This window comes from Sitophilus oryzae, unplaced genomic scaffold (genome assembly GCF_002938485.1).
Source record: "Sitophilus oryzae breed Bouriz unplaced genomic scaffold, Soryzae_2.0 scaffold_177_pilon_pilon, whole genome shotgun sequence".
Taxonomy (NCBI): Eukaryota; Metazoa; Arthropoda; class Insecta; order Coleoptera; family Curculionidae; genus Sitophilus; species Sitophilus oryzae.
The window spans coordinates 590,247-612,655 of record NW_022146479.1 but is presented as its reverse complement, the minus strand read 5'-3'; the positions used below and the strand labels follow the sequence as shown (position 1 = coordinate 612,655).

At 36.4% G+C, this 22,409-nt stretch overlaps 1 protein-coding gene across 10 annotated transcripts in view; it reads left to right on the top strand.

The window, feature by feature from the left end:
• The window catches only part of LOC115882274 (ankyrin repeat and KH domain-containing protein mask), a 105,716-nt gene that overhangs the window by 71,328 nt on the left and 11,979 nt on the right, over positions 1 to 22,409 (top strand). For 8 of the 10 annotated variants that reach the window (XM_030900232.1, XM_030900224.1, XM_030900228.1 and 5 more), the window contains 10 exons: positions 3,071 to 3,270; positions 7,331 to 7,544; positions 9,453 to 9,793; positions 11,315 to 11,521; positions 12,896 to 13,147; positions 13,565 to 13,799; positions 16,519 to 16,701; positions 17,038 to 17,184; positions 19,170 to 19,345; positions 22,027 to 22,321. In XM_030900232.1, the coding sequence (XP_030756092.1) occupies positions 3,071 to 3,270; positions 7,331 to 7,544; positions 9,453 to 9,793; positions 11,315 to 11,521; positions 12,896 to 13,147; positions 13,565 to 13,799; positions 16,519 to 16,701; positions 17,038 to 17,184; positions 19,170 to 19,345; positions 22,027 to 22,321 (2,250 nt within the window). The remainder of the gene's footprint in view (positions 1 to 3,070; positions 3,271 to 7,330; positions 7,545 to 9,452; positions 9,794 to 11,314; positions 11,522 to 12,895; positions 13,148 to 13,564; positions 13,800 to 16,518; positions 16,702 to 17,037; positions 17,185 to 19,169; positions 19,346 to 22,026; positions 22,322 to 22,409) is intronic. The other 2 variants (XM_030900223.1, XM_030900229.1) reach the window with 2 other exon arrangements.

Below are 22,409 nucleotides of genomic sequence, written 5' to 3'. Positions count from 1 at the left end.
TTCTTGGTAACATTATTAAGTTGCCGATAATCAACACAGAACCTGGTGGTACCGTCTTTCTTCTTTACTAGTACTACCGGCGATGTCCACGGGCTGTTAGATGGTTCGATGACACCCTCTTCTTTCATTTCTCGAAGGATTTTGTCAGCTTCTTCACGTTTGGCGAGCGGCAGTCTACTCGGATTTTGTTTGATTGGTCGTGCATCTCCGGTGTCAATTTTATGTTGTACTAAATTGGTACGACCTCTATGTCCTGCTTCTCCTTTATCAAACACATCTTGATACTTGATTATCAGGTTTCTCAATTTTCTACTATCTTCGGGAAATAATCCCTTAACGTTTACTAACTCCTTAACCATTTTGTCCGGAATTTTTGAAATCGAAACTTTGGAGGCTTCCACGCTTCGAATGACTGAGGAGGCCGAACAACAGTACCCTAACAGGGTTCCCTTCTTCAAGGATACAGAATGATAATTCGTGTTCATTACTCTTACCGGTACAGACTTCTTCGCTCGTAGCAGGGGTTTTCCAACAGCGACCCCTCGTCCTATTTCGCTGTCATGGTTCCTTGGCTCCAACAGAATAATACTCCCATTATTCGTTTTACCTTCCAGGCGACCATCCAAAAATATCTCACAGCGCTCAGGGATCGAAACATCTTCTGCTACTACCACGCGAAGCGTCTCCTCACATTTTCGATGTAGAACCACTTCTTCTTCATTTATTTTCAAAATTTCTTGTTTGAGGTTTAGTTCAAAACCTCTAGTGGTCACGATGTCCATTCCGAGAATAAGTTCATCTTCGATGTCTGCTACTAACACTCGATGATTAAAACAGGTGCTTCCGATAACAAAATTAAGATCTACCTCTCCATGGATGAGAGCGCAGCTTCCTGTAGCTGTACGTAGTCGCCATTGTGTTGTTTTAATCCTTTTTGATGTTTTAAGGATATCCGGCCTGATGATCGTTTTGGTCGCACCCGTATCCAACAGCATGGTCCGTAACTCTCCATCCACGAAACTAGCCACAAAAATGCTGTTGAACTTGTGTTGTAGCGATGCGACTTGAACAGTTTTCGTTGGAACCTGTTGGGTACTGCTCCATATGTGTCCCTTTGATTCGACACTTGGCGAAACCGAGTCCACGTCTTTTTCTTGACAGTGACTTCTTACGTGTCCTGCCTGGCCGCAATTCCAGCAACAAGTCGGTCCTTTCTTGCCCATGTACTCCTCCATGACTTTCCGTACAATGCTTTCCACGGATTTGTCGGAACATTGGTTGACCGCCCGTACTCTCACTAGAGACCGAGAACTGTTTCGCGGCCTCAAATTCTAGGGCACGTGCTAAAGCATCCACCAAGCGCGTTGGGTGGGCTAGAAGAAGCGCTTGCCTTGTCTCCCTGTCACGTAAGCCATCGGAGAATGTCTGTACTGCCAACCGCTCCATAACATTCTCGGGCGTAGCAGGATACGCAAGGCGAACCAGGCGGGCTACGTCGGCTTCAAACTCCTGCAGAGACTCATTTGACTTTTGAATGCGATTTTTTAGCTGTGAATGATAGACATGTTCCAAATGAGCTTGGCCGTACCTCATTTCTAAATGTCGTACCAATTGCTGATAATCTCCCTGTTCCGATGGTGACAGTGTCTGCAGGATATCAGTCGCATCTCCTCGCAGTCAACAGTCAAAGCGGTAGCCTTTTCAGCGATTGTCCATCCGTTCGCTCTCGCAGCGGCCTCAAACTGGCAAAAATAATTGGCCCAAGCGGTTTTTCCGTCAAACTGTGGAGGCTTAATAACTGACTTTGAGATATACTTATTTTCGACTAGTTTCGGTGCCTCCGATGTTTCTTGACATTTTGGTGAATTGGCCTTTTCTATTTCTTGTTTTAAAATTTCGATTTTTCTATTTACATCTTCCTCAATCTCTGTTATTTTATCTTGTGTATCTATTATCTTTTCTTCTAAATCCTGTATTTTATTATTAAAGCTGGCCTGTATATCTTTAGAATTTTCTGCGATCTTATCTTCTAAAATATTAATTAAATCCTGGGAATTTTTCATCATTTTATCACTGATTTTATCTTCTAAATTATTCAAATTGCCGTTTAAATTGTCTTGCAATTCTCCGGGAATTTTCTGTAATTTGTCATTCAAACTGTCTTCTAATTTTTGAGAGTTTTCCGTCATTTTATCTTCTAATTTTTGTAGGCACGAGTCAAGGTCACCTTCGAACTCAAAGCAAAATGTGTCCGGATCCTCGCCTTCCTCCCTCAAAACGTCTCTCAGTCTGGTTTGCAAAATACTTTTCTTTCCATCTGTCTCGCACTCTCTCTCTTCCAATATGGATTTCAGTTGGGACACTTTCAAGTCTTTCAACAATTTCTTCGGAGCCATTGTTAGTCTTTTTATTTTTCTTATCACACACGCCACACCTGACACCAATTGTTACGTTTTTTTCGTCGGTTCCGTGTGGATAGAAAGTCACAATTTATTTAAACACTATTTATTTAACACTAATTAACAAAAATAATAACGATAAAAGACTTATAGAACTATTTACAAACGATTTATAACTAAGAATTTATTTTGAATTTTAGCGCGTCAACTGTATATTTATAACTGCCCCCTGTAGGCCACGGCCGCCGGTTTTTATACCGGCAGGTAAAGAACTCTAGAATTGTCCATAGATCGTTAGGTGCGTAGAGAAGGTTTTCGAATGTTCTCGTATGTACTCGTCCATTCCAGTGGGACTCGATTCTTCTCGAACGAATGAATCATTGCGGTGTCTATGCGATGTTAAGGTCATCCGAGGGCGGGCCATATTGTGAGGTTAGGTCGAGTCCACACCGGCCCGCAACAGTATATTACATATGGGAATAAAATTCTCGAAAGCTTGACAAATTTGAAAAAGTAGTTTTATTAGCCTGTGTGGTGATTATTGACTGCATCCTCACTTAAATTTTGAGTTTTTATTCCTTTAATACATAAATAACTATTTTATTCAAGTTGATAACAATATGGTACAAATAAATTTAACTTGTATATTTATACGTTATGTCTATTTCCAGGTGCGTTAACATCTGCCGAAGCCCAACAAGTACGAACGCCGCCCTTAAGCGACTTCGAGGAGGACGCCACGGCGGCCATGGAGTTCCTTAACAAAGAAGACCCTCACAGTACCCTTATAGACTTTATCAAAAAACGGAAGCAGTTCGGCAGCGACCCGGACGGCAACACCCAGAAACAGCAGATTTTAGAGGAATTACATGTGAGTCACTACTGCAAGCTTTTGACAAACCATTTTTTAGGGTTCCGTACTCCAAACTACGACCGTACAAAAACGGAAACTTTAAGGTGCGTGCACATTGCTCGCGAGCAGGCCGAACGGACACGTGGAACACGAAAAACATGGCAAACAGTTGGAGCGAGATGTTTGTTTCTTTTTCTGTAACCGAAATACACTTCGAGTTGTATTTTTTTTATACGGGGGCCAACTAAGTTAATAAATCATTCAAAATCAGTAGCGGACATGCGATAAAAATTATTAAAAAACATTCTGTCTGTTAGACATCCAACACCGCCTTTTTTAAATCTTTGTCTCCTTTGTTTTACGCGCTACATTTCAATGTGGACGCCGCTGCTTGCGAGCCGAAAGATCTTGAGAAACACGATAAACAGGAAGCGAAAGCAACGCAAGCACAATCACAGGCAAGAGCGCGAGCAGGATCACGAGCAGTGTGGACACACGTTTATAGGATCACTTCCCGTCCATCCGTCTGTTAAGACTCTTTATCTCGGGAACGCGTGGAGGGGTCAAGTTGAAATTAAAACTATATATTATTCGGGTCTACAGTCTCTTGAAGCTGTGAACAAATCAAACTTCTAAGTTAAGGTGAAAAAAGATACGGCCGTTTATGCCGCAAAAACGTATATTTCGACTCTCTCAAGGGAATCAAAATTTATAGGGTATTTTCCGTTGACTTAGTCTTATACTATACTATAAGTATAGGGAAAACTATTAGGATATATGAGGAGTTCAGAAGTGAAGTGGATCAAGTCCTAGAAGATAATTATGGAGAAAATGAGAGTTAAAAAGTTTTTTTATGTTACTTACTTAAAATAAAACAAGCTGGAGAAGAAAACTTAACACACTGCTTTATTATATTTTAAATTGTATACTTGCAAACTAAAAGTAACTCAAAATACAACTGTGGTCATTTTTAAGAATGTTTGTTTTACTTTTTTGGACTTGAACCATTTTATCTCTGAAAATATTTGAAATTTTAGATATAAATTGGTTCATCGATTGTTACATTCTTCTTTGTCATTAAGGGATTTGTTGACTTCGCATTGTCTATTAATAGTGTTTTCTTCAATTTTTATAAAAATTAGGGTATATAGGCGGGATAAAGGGAAGAAGATCTTTCATGTGTTTCCTTTTAGAGTGTGTTACGTTACGTCTATATGAAATGATAAGATTTTTCTTCCTCCTGCAGTTTTATTTAGATCAACAACATGTCGGATATCTAAGTAATTGTAAGATAAACAGCCTAACTTATTGATGTAGTAATAGTGAAAATAATGATAAATCAAACTATACTTTCAGAATCGATAGAATCAGACCTTTCAGATGGCTGATAATGTGATTCACTTGGTGCAAATGGTTCCAGACTTTGTTTCATTGTCATCCATTTTACCAAAAAATATTTTTTTAGCTCTAACCTTTAGCACGTGTGTTAAAATCGCGCACAGCGTTAAATTTTGTGGACTTGATCCATTTCACTTCTGAAAGGAATCAACAGAATATTCAGAAACCAAACAGAACAGGATATAGAATTTTTTAGAATTTAGAATGAGTGGGAGGGGGGTTAATCACTGCGACCTTACAGATCCATTGTGTCCCCCTTTCTTGAGTCGTAACTCATCATACAGTCCCAGGGCTTTGACAAAAGCCAGTATCTGGGACGGTTTTATAGAGGGTAGTTCTCCATCTCCAATATCAGTCGTACCAAAATTCATGGCACGAATGGTTGTCGTCTCGGCACACTCAGTGATGAGGTGTACTGGTGTTTCCCCATCTTCCCCACAGAATCTGCATTCGCCGTTTCTTCTTAGTTTCAATCTACTGAGGTGTTCATTGAGGAGACAGTGTCCTGTTAAAACCCCGTGACAATCCGAAGATTGTTCTTACTTAAACCCAGGAAGATCTGTGATTTTTCTTGATCATAAGCCCTCAGAAACTTCTTCGAGTGTCTTAGACCGTTGCAAGATTTCCATTCCAGGTTGCGGATGGAATCTTCCAAGTTCTTGAGTTCCGCCTTGAGTTGGTTACCACTTGGAAAGCAGAACGGTTCTGGTCCAGTTAGTGGAGTGTTCGCTCCTTTCCTAGCTAGATTATTTGCTTTTTCATTGCCTTCTATCCCTTGGTGAGCAGGCACCCAGAGTAGGAGGACTTTGTTTTCTTTGCCTAATTTATTCAGCTTCTCTATGCATTCTTTGACCAATTTCGAATTGATTGATACTAAGTTGATCGCTTTTAACGCTGCTTGACTATCAGACAAGATGGCTATTTCTTGTTTCCGATAGTTCCTATCTAAGATAAGTTGTACGCATCTTTCGATAGCGTAGATTTCTGCCTGTAGGATACTAGGGTAAGTGCCCACTCCGATCCCTGTTCCCGTATTGGTTTTGGAAGCATCAGTATACCAAGTTATGGTATGGTCTTTTAACTGCTGGGCAAGCGTTTCGCTCTTCCAATCCATTTTATTGCTCAATACTACATTGATATGTTTCTCAAAGTTGTACGTTCTTGGCATATCGTCCACTGGGAGTTGCAGGAGTGATATTTCCTTTATGAGGGTGTTCCAAGCCCCTGATCTGACAATTCTCCCAGTACTAATTCGTTAGTGACCATTCTAATCATTGTCGCATTGGCATATCTACCAATGACAATGTGCAGTGGTGTTAGATCTAGAATGACCTCCATTGCTGCTGTTGGACAGGTTCTCATGGCTCCTGTGATGCAAACGCATGCTAGTCTCTGGACTTTGCATAGGTTTAGCCTTGCCGTCCGTTACTCTAGTTTTGTGTACCAGGCAAGTGCTCCATAAGTAATCATGGGTCTTACTATCATGGTATACATCCAGCGCAAAATGTTAGGGGAGCAGCCCCATCTATTTCCGGCCAGTCTTCTGCATATCATGAGAGCCTTTATGGCTTTGCTGGTAGTGTTCTTAATATGCCTGTTCCACAGGAGTTCGGTTCCTGTGTTGGCAGTATTTCCTTTCCATCTAGTTGGATTCTTTTCAAGTTTTTCAGACTTCGCTTTCTGGTGAATGGCACTATCGCGGTTTTGTCTGAGTTGATACTCAGCCCGACAGTTCTACACCATCTCTCAGTGATACGGAGTCCTCTTTGGATAATATCACACAAGGTGCCTTCATGTTTCCCCCGAGCGATCATGACTATGTCATCTGCATACCCAATGCAGTGTATTCCCGCTAGAGTTAATTCGTCTAGTAGTTCATCTACCACCAAGCTCCACAGCAAAGGGGAGGTTACTCCTCCTTGTGGAGTTCCTTGCGTTGTTTTAACAGCTACAGGTGCCCATCTGAGCCTCTGCTGTTCGTGTTGACAGCATTTCCCAAAACCAGCGAATGAACAGAATATAGCTACTTAATGCGTGAAGTATGACTTGATTCATTTCTCTACTGGAAAAAAACAATATTTTATAAACGTATAAAGACCATTATCTTAAAATATAGGAAATTGGACTTGACTCATTTTAATCTGATCACTCCATATACGTTCTTTATACGGGGGTGTCCCAGAAATTAGTGCAAGTATTTTAAGGGGTGGTAGATCTCGATAAAAGAAATATATCTTTATCATTTTTCAAATCCAAGAACAAAATAACAGAGTTATTTTACTTTGAAAATTTCAAAAAAAAAAGATTTTTTGCTGAAATTTTGAGAACCATCTTTTCTGGATTTTCTTTCTTGTAAATTTAATCTAATACCTATGTTGCCAAAAACTAGAAAAAAATTCCAAAAATTTTTTCAAAAAATTTCGAATTTTCAAATTTTTTTTTCGCGAAAAAAATCTCATAGGTGTGTTCTGTGGTTGAATTATACTACCAGTTAAAATACTTGCACTTATTTCTGGGACACCCCGTATAGGGAACTATATAATATGTACCTACAAGCTTGTACGGAACCCTCGCTCGGTGTGCGAGTCCGACTCTCACTTAACGGTTCCTTATGAATTACATTGAGTTTTCGGAAATAGAATTGTCTGTAGACTGTTATAAGACAACTATTTCGTTTCAGCGTGTGGAACGCGAGCTTCACGGGAAGCAACAACAAGCGGCGCAGCAGCAAGCTGCAGCTGCGGCGGCCGCTGCTGCTGCGGCCGGTCACGGGCACGTGTTCCAATACCAAATCCCTCAGGAACAGTGCGCGCTCCAAGCGACCACCGCTCCCACCGCCCTGGCTCCCGTGCTCAACTTTGACCTGGCCATCCAACAGCAGCAAAAACAGCAAGGTAAGACCCGGCTTTGATATGTTTAGAATTAATGGAACGTATTTTTTAAAGAAAATTTCTATAGTTTGTGTTGCATCGTCGACTTGAACATGGGAAGTCACATGTAAATTTTAAAAATTATGAGTAAGGTTTCCCCATTTTTCCAAAAAAATCCTTTATGGGTATTTTGCCACTGCACTGCAAGAAAATCTACAAAATAAAATAATTATTTTTTTGTAAACACTTCTGCGTTAAACCTAAACGGACGCTGCTTGTCAGAAGTTATGTTTACAGTAATACAAATTTGCCTAACAAAGAAAAAAAAATGCTTAACGTTTCGGAAAGTTATCTCTTTCCGTCGTCGGAAGCAAAAAAATACAAAGAATAAAGAAAAAAACTATTTAAAGTATTTAAATTCAACTATTCGAGAACACTTTAGTTCTTTAAAACAGATACGTCTACAAGAAACCGTTGACGTTCTGTTAAAACGACATTTTTAACTTGATAAGGTTTCCCCATATTATTTCAGAGAAAACATTATTTGAGACTTTTAAAAGAACTCCTTAAAATGAAGCATATTGTTCATTTTGAATAATAATTTATATGAACTCGTTTTTGAGTTATGAGAAATACACAATTTTAAAAAATTGAATTTGAAAGTAGCATACTGTGCTGGCAACTCATACTTTTGGGTTGGTATTTACATGTGTGAAAAATCGCATAGGGATCTTATTAAGTCGGACTAATAGAAATGCGACGGTGTGCTGTTGCGGCGTTGCCACATTTCTTCGGTACGCCTTTCCCTTTCAAGTAAAGTAAAATCACAGTCGCAAACTGCTTATTTTTAAAAGATAACTAAATACAATCATTAGATATATTTCTGAGCATCTGAAATGGAATTATAAGGATATTGTTAGGGTGTCCATTTTTTTATGAGAAAACGTCAGTAATCGCGATAATTTAAAAACCCAGCTTTTTAACACATATACCGCACGATAATTCAAGAACCACTTTAGATATTGAAACTTTTTTTTTATTTTGAAGTTCGGATCTTTTACAAGATGTTTAAATAAGAAAAATTCGATTGGCTTGTTTTTTGCCATTAATTTTTTTTTAAAAAACCCATCCATTTACTTTTAGTGCATAGCAATTTTCAGCAATCGTGTAACTTCTTTATTTATGAAGATTTTTCACATACTGTCTACCAAGAAAATATGGCAGAAATATTAAGAAAGTTTTTGAAACAAACTACAATTAATTATTTCTAATGGATTTCGAGATATCGATTTCTGAATTCAGAGTTCTAATAGCGCGACCACTGTCGAACACAAATTCAATTCCACTTATTTTTACCAAAAATGCATGTGTTTCAAACTTGCACTTAAAAATTGACAAGCTATAGGGGAAATTAGAACGATTCGTTGATAAATAAACAAATAAAGTATCACGAGACGTAATTAAATCGTGAAGCTGAACGCATGACGTACACCCTTTCCTAGAATTTTAAGTACTGATTAGGTCGACCGCAACGAATTTGCTATATCCCCTTCCACGTCTATTAGCAATGTGCACAGTTTCTCGGTTTATTTCATATATTTGGCAACGTTTTTACTGTTTATCTTTATTCAGTACATTATAAACGCATTGTACTCTTCTTACATACGGATCTCAACTCAAAACTAACCTTTGCCAGTCCTTAGTATACTTTAAAAGGAATTTGTAGAAGCTATTTAAAATGAACAATTTGCTTTATTTTAAGGAGCCCTTTAAAATGAACAATTTGCTTTATTTTAAGGAGCCCTTTAAAAAGTTTCAAATACTTTTTTCTATAAAATAATATAGGGAAAACTTATTCATTTTTAAAATTTACATGGGATTTCCTATGTTCATGTTGGCAACAGACTGTATAAGACCTTTTTTTTCCCGTAGGACTCGGTTACAGCAACGTTTCCGGTGCGTCGCCTCAACCTTCGCACCAAGTCCCGTTCTACGCCGGCATAGGCACGCCTCTGTCTCAACAGACGTCTCCCCAGTTCGCGGCGCCTGCCAGCCAAGCGCAGGCGAATCAAACTGCCGCGCCCACCTTCTACTTCACGCCCATGCCGGTTAGCTCAGCTCCCATGGGCGTGTCGCTGGGCACGCCTACGGCCACTGTGGCGAACGGAGGCGTGGTTTCGGCGCCCGCGGCACCCGGATTGGGGACTTTGGTACCCGCGTCCGCACTCACTGCCCAACCTATCAAGTTTCAGAGCGTTGCCGAAGTCAGTCAGGTAAGAAGCTTCAGATAATTGAAATTAGATAAATCTTACGAAACGTGGGTACCCAAGATATACTAGATGCAAGTAGATAAATGCTAGGTTGCCATTTATTAAAAAAGTTTATTAACGACGATCGTATATTATACGTAACAGTGAAAGTCGAAAATTCAGTGATTGTTAACATTCACTAGGAAGTGCTAGCAATTACTCATTGGACAATTTTAAAGAGATTTGTCGACTTTTCCTAGTAATTTCTAACATTCACTAGTAGTAACATTTACTAAAGGTTGCCAGTAAAAGTTATTCTATTGTACAGGGTGAGTGTGGTGGGGAAGAGTGTTGGTGGCAGTTAGAACAAATAAAACTTGGAAGAATATTGGATCACCTCAATATTCAAGCTGATCCAGATATCTTAAAATTACAATTTATACTTCTGTAGTATATTTATTAACATTTATAGTAAATAACGATATAACCTTCTAAATATTAAAAGGGATAACATAGTAAACATTTTAAAGCGTACAAAACAATTAAAAAAACTTATTGGTACAAGGTTTTTTTAAATAAAGTTCTTCATCGTGAACAAAATAAAAGTATGCCCGAATTTTCTTCAACGGGAGTTATTCGATTTTTCAAACCCACTACTTCAAGTATATCAAAACGTTTAATAAGTTCATGGTTCCTTAATATCTTTTTCTCTTGCACGCTTAACTTTTGCTATGACTTCATTATATTGCAAAAGCGAATAACAAGCACTACTACATTCTTGCGAGTGCCTAGTTTACCTTAATTTTTCACAGAAAATTTCTTCCATAGGGAAAATACCACACAGCACTTTTTACAACGATAACAAAACAATTATACATAACTACAAAAAAAAGCGAATTTACGCCAGCAACGTTGCTAACGTTTAGCCCAATTTAATGTTATCCTGATATTGCCTATTATTCAACTTATCCTTATTTATCCTTATATTTTACAATATATGGCAACCACGCTAACTGAATCTTTCAAACTCACTGCTAGCGTCCAGGGAATGCTAGCATTCACTAGTAAAATTTGGTTTCAAAAATAGCTGTTGTACTTTTACTGACGTAGTCTTAGCAAATCGGTGAATGTGAGCTTTTACTAGTAATTGTTAACAATCACTGATTTCCAGCTTTTATTGTAACATACACAACCCTTATAAGAGGGGGTGTCCCATACAAGAATGCACAATACAGGGATCTTGTAAACTAAAGGAGATGATATGATTAAAATGGCGTTATCAAACCTTGCAAATCGGATTATTTAAGTCTGGCTAAATCAGATTGTAATAAACAGTGTGTTTATGTTTTCCTTGTATATTTTGGGTTAAAACAAATCAATGTATATTACTCTAGTTTTATACAAGTCTACGTGTTAGATGAAAATAGTGTTGTTTCTGTAGAAACGTTAAAAAAAAGTTGTATTTTTAATCATTCTTATTACTAAATATTTTATAATAGACTCAAAATACTACAAGATATTATATTAATCTGGTATGTTATTTAGAACACCGCTATTAACGATAGACCCAAGGTTAAACCGATCAAAAAAGAAGGTAAAAACATTAGAAAGCAACAGCAGCAAGTGCAACACGCTCAGCCACAGCCTAGCAGCACTCAGGTGACCAATCAGAACGCGCAAAATCTAAACCAATCTCAACCACAGACTAGTCCCTCGCCTCCGAAAACGTTCAACATCTTTGGAGACCAGCAGGTACTTTCATTAATATTTTCGAATATTTTCACTGTTTTTAACCACCTTTTGAAAGTTTACAAAAAAAAATTAACACACGGCAGTAATTTGTGACAAATAATACAAATAGACGAACCTTGACGAACAAAACTAACGTACCCAAGATATACAAACCAGGTGTAAACAGAGAATGCTAGGCTGCCGCTTTTACATATTTATTAAAGATTATTGTACATATAATGATTATATATTTAATTAAATTATGAATATTTTTGTCGCAACACATTTTATTTAATGACATTTTTATCTGTTATACCGGGTGCGTCTCAAAAGTGGCTCACCCCTATAACTTTTTTATTTTTTCAGATAAAAAAACGAGATTTGGTATGTTAGTATATGACAAATTAGGAATTATTGACGTATTCAATTGTTGTCGGTCACTTCCTGTTTCGCCGGAAACGATGACAATTTTTGATTTTTAAATGACACCCTCGGTATTTTTTTACTTTATTCGATAGAAAATGACATTCTGAATCGAATGACATCATATGTCAACTTTTGACATATTCGCTCAAAAACAAATTGCATTTTAAATTTCAATCTAGAGTGCCATGGCTGTGTTAAAAACACTAATTTTTAATCAAGGAGCCTTGGAAAAATATTTTGATTTTCTAATGTTTTTAGTGTCTTGTCCTAGCCAGTTAAAAGATGCCCAAATCGTATTTTTAATTATATATCAATTTTTTCAAATGGAACGAGGGTGGCTCATTAGCATATTTGAAAAAAACATTTTTTATGAATAATTTGATACCACACACTTGGTATTTAGAGTCAAATTGTCGTTATGAACCGCAGGTTACAATTTCAAATAAACCATATGCGAAAATGTCAAAAGTTGACATGATATGTCATTCTATTCAGAGTGTCATTTTCTATGGAATAAAGTAAAAAAATACTGAGGGTCCCATTTAAAAATCAAAAGTTGTAGCCACTTTCGGTGAAACCGGAAGTGACCGAAAACAATTGAATATGTCAATCAATCCAGATTTATGTCATAAACATACCAAATCTCGTTGTTTTATCTGAAAAAATCAAAGTTATAGGGGTGAGCCACTTTTGAGGCGCACCCGGTATAATGTTTTACTTGTTTCTGTAAATAATTCATAATATAATTAAGAAATTAAAAATTCTTCTATTTTCGGCTGTTGAATTCGGTTAGATTGTTAAGTTGTGATTTTTATACAAATGGACATATTACAAATTAATTAATTTAGTTTTTTAATTAAACTTTTTGTTATTTAATTCTCTAATCATTATTGAAATAAATAACTCTTAAAAGTTATCATAAATAATTGTAAATTTACCCTTACTTATTTTTTTAACATTTTCTAAAAGGTTCAAATGTTTCGACAACTACAACTGCCCCAACAACCAAGCCAACCGCAACAAAGAACGGTACAAAATCAACCTGGCGTACAATTTCAGAAAGTGGACGGTGGTTCAGTTCCCTCTGACGTTCTCAACGTTCAAGATTTGGATGTAACGTTTTTGAAGGATGATCAAGAGAGTCTTCTGACCGCGTCCATTTTACAGCAGATCCATAATACGTCGATTCCGTTCATTCGGGCGGCTACGGTTGGTTCTCCTGTAAGTTTAAATATTTTTTATATATGAGATCTCATTTTTGTGTGTTTTACAGGATTTCTAGTTTCTAAGCACCTAGATATATAGAGATGTGATTTTCCCATCACCTTGCTACTTTTTTATGAAACTAAAGGTGCTTCAAACGCAGTTTTCACCTTTTCGACAAGTTATAGGATAACAATGATATGAAGGGAGCCAATATAATAATTTCAAATTCAACCTGTATTTCAGGAACTAAGAGGGATTGGAATAATCTGTATGTAGTATCTTTAATTTCATAAAAAAGTAGCATATTGATGTGAAAATCGCATCTTTGTATCTCTACTCTTACATGTAAAATCCCATAAAACATTGAAAATGGGACACCCTATACCACACACACCCACTATAAGAATTACTTTAAAAACAATGTCTTTTTAGCAAAAATCACGTTTGGAGGTGTACGACCCTACTCAACAAGATCAGAATTCTCAGAGCAAAGTTACAAAATTAGAATTAACAGACAAAGACTTTCCCGACGATGTGGTACAAACTTTGGAGGTACAACCTTACCCAGGTACTTTAGACGAGACTATGATTGCCTCTTTGACAGCTGCGCAGCAAGCCGACCTTCAGGCTGCGGCGGCGGCTGCGGCTGCAGCAACAGGAACTTCCGGTACGTTAAATTTTCCGAAAAATACACTGCTCGACAATACATTTGCGGTCATAGATAATTATTGTCAGATTTACAATCCTATATCTTTTTAAATCTGGTGGTTTAACAGTTTTATGTATCCTGTATTTTTTAATTTTTGTCTTAATTTTTAAGGAAGATGAAATAATCAAAATTAAAAATTTTTTAAATTCATAGTAATAGCGCCTTTAACCTTACTTGTGGAACTTTAGTGACGCCCTCTGTTGCTTATACCGTTAAATGATCATAAGTGACGTCAGTACTTTTAGGCGTTAGTATACACTAGTGAAAAATAATATTAAATTTAATTTACTGTTTTTTACAATAAAAAACAACAAGTTTAAATATAAGGTTTGTTTCAACCAGCATTTCGGGATCGTTTCGAAATCGTACTCGAATCGGTTTTCTTGCACTTTGTTAGCATGCGCGGACTTCGTATAGTTTCGTGACGGTGCAAAAAGTATCAACGTTGGAACGCTTTGTGGATGGTTTTCGGGACCGTCAAAGGTGTATCGATCGTTTTTTTGTTTTTGTTTAGAATTTCACAACATAACCCCATTATTTTTGTTTGCAATTTGCAATAATAATAATTATTCTTGAAGTGGAGAATCAGAATCCAGTAATTGTTGGTAAGTGTTGTTTCAACTGTATACTCACTAACTCACTTGCCTATCTCTTTTGTGATCCTGTTATGTGTAATTTCCTGTTATTTCATTGCAGTGGTAGAATCTTTGAACATTATTTTATAAATAAAAAATTAATTAAAATTTCGGAACGATTTTCTCCACACAAATTCACAAGCAAAAGTATAACGCACACGTATTCGAATTTGTAAAAAATAACTAAGACAGAAGCATCAGCCTGACGCCGGACCAGAATATGCTGTTAAAAATAGATAATCCCTGACAGTATGCTTTAATGCGCAAGTCAACCCAAACAGTTCTCAATTTGAACCATGTACCGAAATTACCGTTCTGAAATCGTAACTAAACGATCCCAAGGTAGGTTGGTACGCAAATAGGATCGTCCGATAACCGTCAAATCTCGGTTGGAACACATTTGAATTACAAGCGTGATGGTTCGGTGACGGTTCTGCGGCGGGTTGGAGCAAACCTATAGTAACAACATATTTATTGTTAGGGCGTGTACAGGGTGGATCAAATTCGACGCTTTTAAATGGAAACACCCTTTTCTATAGGAGATAGACAAAAACTAATATCGGTGTCTGGAGCTCAATTTTTGTCAAAAACATGATGGTGAAGACCGCATATCGATATCTGTTACCGTTTCGAAGTTACGGGGTGTTTTTCAAAAATTTGCATTTTTAACAAATGGCTGTAACTTTTTTGCTATGGAAAATTTTGTATTTTTATGAAAACATTTCCAAAGCACCTTTTTACGCAGAATTTAATGGTTAAGTATAATTTTTTTAAAATTAATAATTTAAGAATTATCAACAGAAAATTTGTATTTTTTATATGGGACACCCTGTATATTTTTAATTTATCGAAAAGAATTTAAAATTACCTTTCCAAAAATATAACACACTTGATATTTTGCTCGATTCCTCTTCGAGATATAGAGTATATAAAAATTCGCCCACTTTAAATAAGTAGGCTTTGAACGGCACCGGCTGTAATGCAAAAAAATTCTAGCTGTGAGCATCAATTAAAAGGAAAATAATATTTGCTATAAGAGATCCACAGTTTTATTACAATTTAAAATATATTTAACCAACATCAACACATTTAAACTATATCTAATAACAATAAAAATAAATAGCAAACCGCACACCATGACATGACATTTTGCTACAGGTGTTCGACATATCGACCGTCTTCTGTTATGGACAGACGAGGCAGTTTTTAAACATTTCTCGCGGAATTCATTAACACAGTAAGGTTGAAAGATATCCTCTCATAACTGCTAAGTATTTCTAATTCTTGTGTAGATTATACGGAAGAATAAGGAACCTTTATTCTTCCGCAAATATATCCATAGGATTAGATCCATGGGCACTAAGTCAGGCGACCTCGACGGTCAACGGCTGGGATCTTGGTTAGCTATTCAATTATTCTTGAAATTGGCTGCAAAAATTTGCTGATAACTTCAGCGTTCTTAGGCGGTGCGTCGTCTTGCTGGAAAAATATGTTTTCCAGTTCCATTAAGGGCATATCATCAAGAAGGGGTCCAAAGCCTACTAGTTAAAAGTGGCGAACTTTTAAAAATTCTGTATTTTGAAGGGGATTATAACAAAATATCAAGTATGCTATATTTTTGAAAAGGTAATTTTAAATTCTTTTCAGTTAATTAAAATATAGAGGGTGTCCCAAATAAAAAATCAATTTTTCTGTTGATAACTCTTAAATTATTAATTTTAAAAAAATTATACTTTAACCATTAAATTCTACGTAAAAAGGTGCTTTGGAAATGTTTTCATAAAAATACAAAATTTTCCATAGCAAAAAAGTTACAGCGATTTGTTAAAAATGCCTATTTTTTAAAAACACCCCGTAACTTCGAAACGGTAACAGATATTGATGTGCGGTTTTCACCATCATGTTTTTGATGAAAATTGAGCTCCAGACACCGATATTAATTTTCGTCTATCTCCTATAGAAAAGGGTGTTTCCATTTAAAAGCGTCGAATTTAAGCCACCCTGTACAATATTGCTTATTTTGATTTTTGTGCTTTCCGCAGATCTTTCTAGAGTGGAATACTTTGCAGTGCCAACAGGAGCGCCCGGAACACAAACAACGTCCGGCCAAGTACCGGTGCACGCCCTGTATAATTACGAACACTACTTGACGGCAGGTGGCATGCAGAAAGACCAGTGGGTGCAAGGATTTCAAGCCGGCTACAGCCTTAAACAACAACAGCTTGGTACACTTTTTTATTTCTGAGGGAATCTAATAGACTGCCTAAGCTGGACGTTCATGCTTTCGATATCCGATGATACGATATTGATTATATAGTTGAATTTGAAGACTATTGGTTACAAAATTACGAAGTAGAATATTTACCCTTTATGTGTCTTAAACTTAGGCAGTCTATATTATTTCTATCGCGCAAATTTATTTTTAATACAGTATTCTGATCACTGGTAGTTGTCAGTTATTCAGACGACGTGCATTGAAAATTATTTTTCATTTAATTAAAGTAGTGGATTTTTAGATAATACACTGAACGTGGTCACTGAAATGCCACTTTGCTTTTCAGCAGATTCTCTGACTGTAGCGGGATCAGTGGCGCCACCGCCGCTCACCAACCAACCTCAAACATTTATTACGTCAAATCAGCCGCAGGCTTGCGTCAATACCTCGCAACAACCTCAACAAATCGCAGCTTGTGGACACGCCACTCAAGGTAGGATTTTTTTCTGATAAATTTAATTAAATGTAAGATGATACGAGGGTTGCTTTTTATATTTTGCATACTAAGGACTGGCAAAGGTTAGTTTTGGGTCGATATTTCCGTATGTAAAAAGAGTACAATGCGAGAGAAAAAGAGACAAAGAGAGAACAGTAAAAACGTTGCCAAATGTATAAAATAAACCGAGAAACTGCACATTGCTAAGAGACGTGGAAGGAGATTAGCAGTTTCGTCGCGGTCGACCCAATCAGTACTTAAAATTCTAGGAAAGTGTGTACATCATGCGTTCAGCTTCACGATTTAATTACGTCTCGTGATACTTTATTTGTTTATTTATTAACGAGTCGTAATTTTCTCTATACCTTGTAAATTTTTAAGTGCATGGTAGAAACACTTGCACTTTTGGAAAAATCAGTGGAATTGATGTGGTGTTCGACAGTGGTCGCGCTATTAGAACTCTGAATTCAAAAATTGATATCTCGAAATCCATTAGAAATAATTGATTGTAGTTTTTTTTTCAAAAACTTTCTTAATATTTCTGCTATATTTTCTTCGCAGACAGTATGTGAAAATCTTTACAAATAAAAAAGTTACATGATTGCTGAAAATTGCTGTGCACTAAAAGTAAATGGACGGGGTTTTTAACATTTTTGAAAGAAAACATACCTATCGAATTTTCCTCATTTAAACATGTTGTAAAAGCTCTGAACTTCATATTAATAAAAAAAAGTTTCAATAACTAAAGTGGTTCTTGAGTTATCGCGTGTTACGTGTTAAAAAGTTGAGTTTTTAAATTATCGCGATTACTGACGTTTTCTCGTTATAAAAATGGACAGCCTAACGGTATCCTTATAAAAATGTCTATACCTATGTGGCGGATTCACCTCTCCAAAAAATCCTATTTGGGTATTTCGCCACTGCAAGAAAATCTACAAAATAAAATAGTTATTTTTTTGTAAACACTTCTGGGGCGTTAAACCCAAACGGAAACTACTCATCAGAAGTTAGGTTTACAGTTATACAAATTGCCTAACCAACAAAAAAATGCTTAACGTTTCGGAAAGTTTATCTCTCTCCGTTGTCGGAAGCAAAAAAAAATACAAAGAACAAAAAAAACTGTTTAAAATATTTAAATTCAACTCTTCGAGAACACTTTAGTTCTTTAAAACAGATACGTCTACAAAAACCGTTGACGTTCTGTTAAAATGACGTTATATCAAGTATCACTTCAAAATTAACAATTACTACCTGATAACAATTACTTGATAAGGTAAAAACAAAGAAGCCCCAAACTTTCTGTATGATTATTTCTAAATTTTATGTATGTTATGTTTATGTTATGTTCTTTAAAATCAGAGAAGCGATTGCCATACATTACTAACATCTACAGATGCATGAGCATGATCTAATAAAAATACATTTATTTTTATTAGATTGTATTAAAAAAGCCTTTTTTCTTTTAGATGCTATCGCTTCTTTCATTATAATTTTGGCATTATTAAAATTTATTCTGTGCCCTGTGTCCCATGAATGTTGACAAATCTTAGATTTGTGAAAACCTCCCTTTTTTAAATAATCTTTATGTTCTTTAATTCTAACATTTAAGGGTCTAGATATTTCACCAATGTAAAATTTATCGCATTCACATGGTAATTTGGTATATTACATTTTTTGTTTGTTGTTCTTACTTCCACACCTGTAAATACCAACCCAAAAGTATGCGTTGCCAGCACGGTATAAACCTTGGCGTTAACTAAAGATGACAGTTAATTTTGACATTTGATATATGTTGACATGCGCCTACTATGTTTCTATATGCAAAATATAAAAGTCAACCGTCGCATTTCGCGATTTTAATTCGCCATCGAGATAGCACTGTGGCATGGACAAATTCCTATATCATCCTATATTTTTGACAACCTGTATTTTAATTTATAACAAAGATTCGATATAAACTTGTTTTTTATTTTATTTTGTAGGTAGTCATATCTGTCAACCGTGCGGTCAACACCAACAGCAACCGTCGAACAATCCGTCGCCACAGCAGGTGGTTCAGCAACAGGTCACTTCTCAGCAACCGCAGGGCTCGAATCAGGTACAGGCCGCTACGCAAACTCAAACGCAGAACGGCAGCGACGGCAAAAAGATTCAAAAGGTTTCTAACATAATTTCTAAACTAGGGCGTCACTTAAATAGGTGCAAGTATTTTAATTGGTAGTGTAGTTTAACCCTAGAAACACGCTCGTGGTTGTTTTTTTAACAAAATGCCAATTTTACTTTTTTTTTCGTGGAAAATTAAAAAAAGTTTTAATCATCTGTTGATGATGCTTGATTTGATTTGATTTATACATGATTTAAATATGATTTACATGATATAAAAATTTAAATTATGCTTGCGATACAAAAACTGAAATTTTGGCGAACATCGAACAGGCCAGACGTGCTTTTGCTTCCATGAAAATCCTCTTCTCCAGCCGAGATCTAAGGCTCTAACTTCCGTAGTCGCAAAACACTTACCGATGCGTCGTCATATCGACATCGACACTAAAGTCTTTAAACTGACTAAATTAAATTTTGGCAAAAATGTTTTAAATTTGTTGTATAATTTATGATACCGAGCAGCTCTTCATTTTACTTTATAGAGCAAATGATTGTAACAGATATTTTATTTAGATTAAAGCTGTAAGAATTAGTTTAAACCGAATTTTATTATCGCTATGTTGGTCACATTGCGCCGTGTTCAGCAACGTTGTCGTTTGTTATTTGACAATTATCCTAATGTTAGTCATTATTTTGTATAATATTGTGTTGTTCTCGAATCATTGTAATTCTTGTTTTTTTTTGCCTATTTTCATAGTATTTTTTTTTAAAAATTGTACTTTTAAGCACAAACAGTTCGTTTAAGAACTAAATTTTCAAGTTTTTGTATTGCATTTCTTGAAATTGTGTGTTGAAAATATGCCAAAGTATTTAAACATTCAAAATAAAGAGCTTGTAGCTTCCCTGATAAACTATTTTGAACGAGAATGTGACAATAAAGGTTTATTATCCTTTACTTACATATATGTACATCAATAAAGAACCCTTAATAACACTTAGAATAATCTTCATAATGAACAAATAAATCAATTAATTACTAAAATATTAGTTATTAAATTAAAAATAAAACGTAAAGGTCTTTAAAAAATCATATAATAAATATATTGTTTCCCAATTTTAAATTACGATTCATCTCGGAAATCCAAACCAAACCAAATCTGGCAGCACTGTCGCCATCGCCTGTCAGTCAAAGTTGATCACGTGCATCGGAATTGCTGCATCTTTCTAGTACTCTATAGCTCTTGAGTATTAGAGACTCAATCAGACATTGGAAAACTGCTTTAACACTTTTAAGATGTTCTTGTATCGTCGAATCACAGATTAGGTATACTATATGTATACAGATAAAAATCTTATCCCTAATTCGTGGTACGAAAATTGTTTTTTATAACGATGTGCAAACGAGTAAAATTTCCTGTGCGCAAAAATAAACTCGCGTAAAATAACAATAAACAGCGTAATAGAGAGATATCGCTAAACCGAATAGCGGGCATGGACGTTAATAAGGCCAGGTGTTATTTCCTTTACGTGAGGTGGTATCAACTAGTTACTAGGTATTTTTAGGTGGTATCAACTAGTTACTTGTTTACTAGGTATTTTAAAACTAAAGGGCTAAAATGCTTATTTCCAGTGCTTTATTGTTGAACGTCTGCCAGTGGATTTAAGGGAACAAGCAACAAATTCTCTTAGAAAGGCTAAAGCTTGATTTTTATGCATCCGTTGTCCGACGATACGATGATACGATATTAATTTTATTGGTTGAATTTAAAGACTTCAGTTGGTTAGAAAGGGTTAACCAATCGAAGCCTTTAAATACAACCAATGAAATTAATATCGTATGTATGAAAATCAAGCTTAAGTCATCATCTGCTGTAAACCTAAGCCTCTTTATAGGTTCTTAATATTGGAAGAGGTGGAATCCATATTTTGAGCCATATTTATTTAATTAAAACTAATCCCAGCTACTTAATCAATTACCTAATAAAATTAAAGTAACAATTCAAAACAATTCAAACATAACCTAAAATAAAAGATCTCGCCGGCCGGCCCCGGTTGTAAAATACCCGCACATGCCCATTTAAGCAATTTTTAAACGTTATTTAGAAATAGCGCTTGGTGTAATTGATCCGCAAATTACGTCAGGCGGTAACGTTATTAGCGGGTGTTGCGTTAAAAATTGACTCGCGCATATCGTAACCATGATAAGGTACGCGTAAATACTGCATGACGCTATTCGGTTTTCCGATATCTCTCTAATAACTGTGCCGGTCAGCGGTCAGGCGCTGTGCACAATTTTAGAGGCTATAAGTGTGCCTGCTATGTGCCAAACTAGTAACCGAACTAGTGCCCGATTCCGAAAATTGGAACCACGAAAAACAATAAAGAAAAAACAAAGTTTATAATCTGTATAATCTGTGGTCGTATGCTGTGTGTATCCTGGATTGACAGAGCACCGAATGTGGAGGTACTCAGACTGATTGGCAATGATAAAGAGCTCCTATCAACAGTCATGGAAAGGAAGCTACAGTACATCAGTCACATTATGAGGGGTGATAATAGGAAGAAATATTTAAAGAAAAATACAAAACGTTCACATTGTTCTCCCCCCTCTTTTTAGCGGTCAATTATACTAACAGTTCACATATTTTGCACCTATTTAAGAAACACTCTGTCTAATTCATTAACGTTAATTTATTGAAAGTATCTTATTTTTTCAATCTTAAATATCATCTCTAGGTGTCGGAAATTAAATTTAAGAAAGGCCGAGTCATCCGGCATCAGAACTCGCTCCAGAACAACCTGCAGCAAGATCAGAACTACCAGATCGACCACAATTCGGCCATCACCCAGTACAGCGGAGCGAATAACCGGCAGTGTGCCAATTCGATTATATCTCCTTGTATGGATGTGGACTCCGAGACTGAGAGCAACCATGACACTGCGCTCACCCTGGCCTGCGCTGGCGGCCACGAAGAACTGGTGGAATTGCTGATCAGTCGAGGGGCCGATATCGAACACCGTGATAAGAAAGGTAATTACAAGGTACAGGGTGTCCCAAGTTCGAGGGTGAGTGATTATTGGGATTTCGGAAACTGTCGAGTGACGAAGGAGGCGAAATT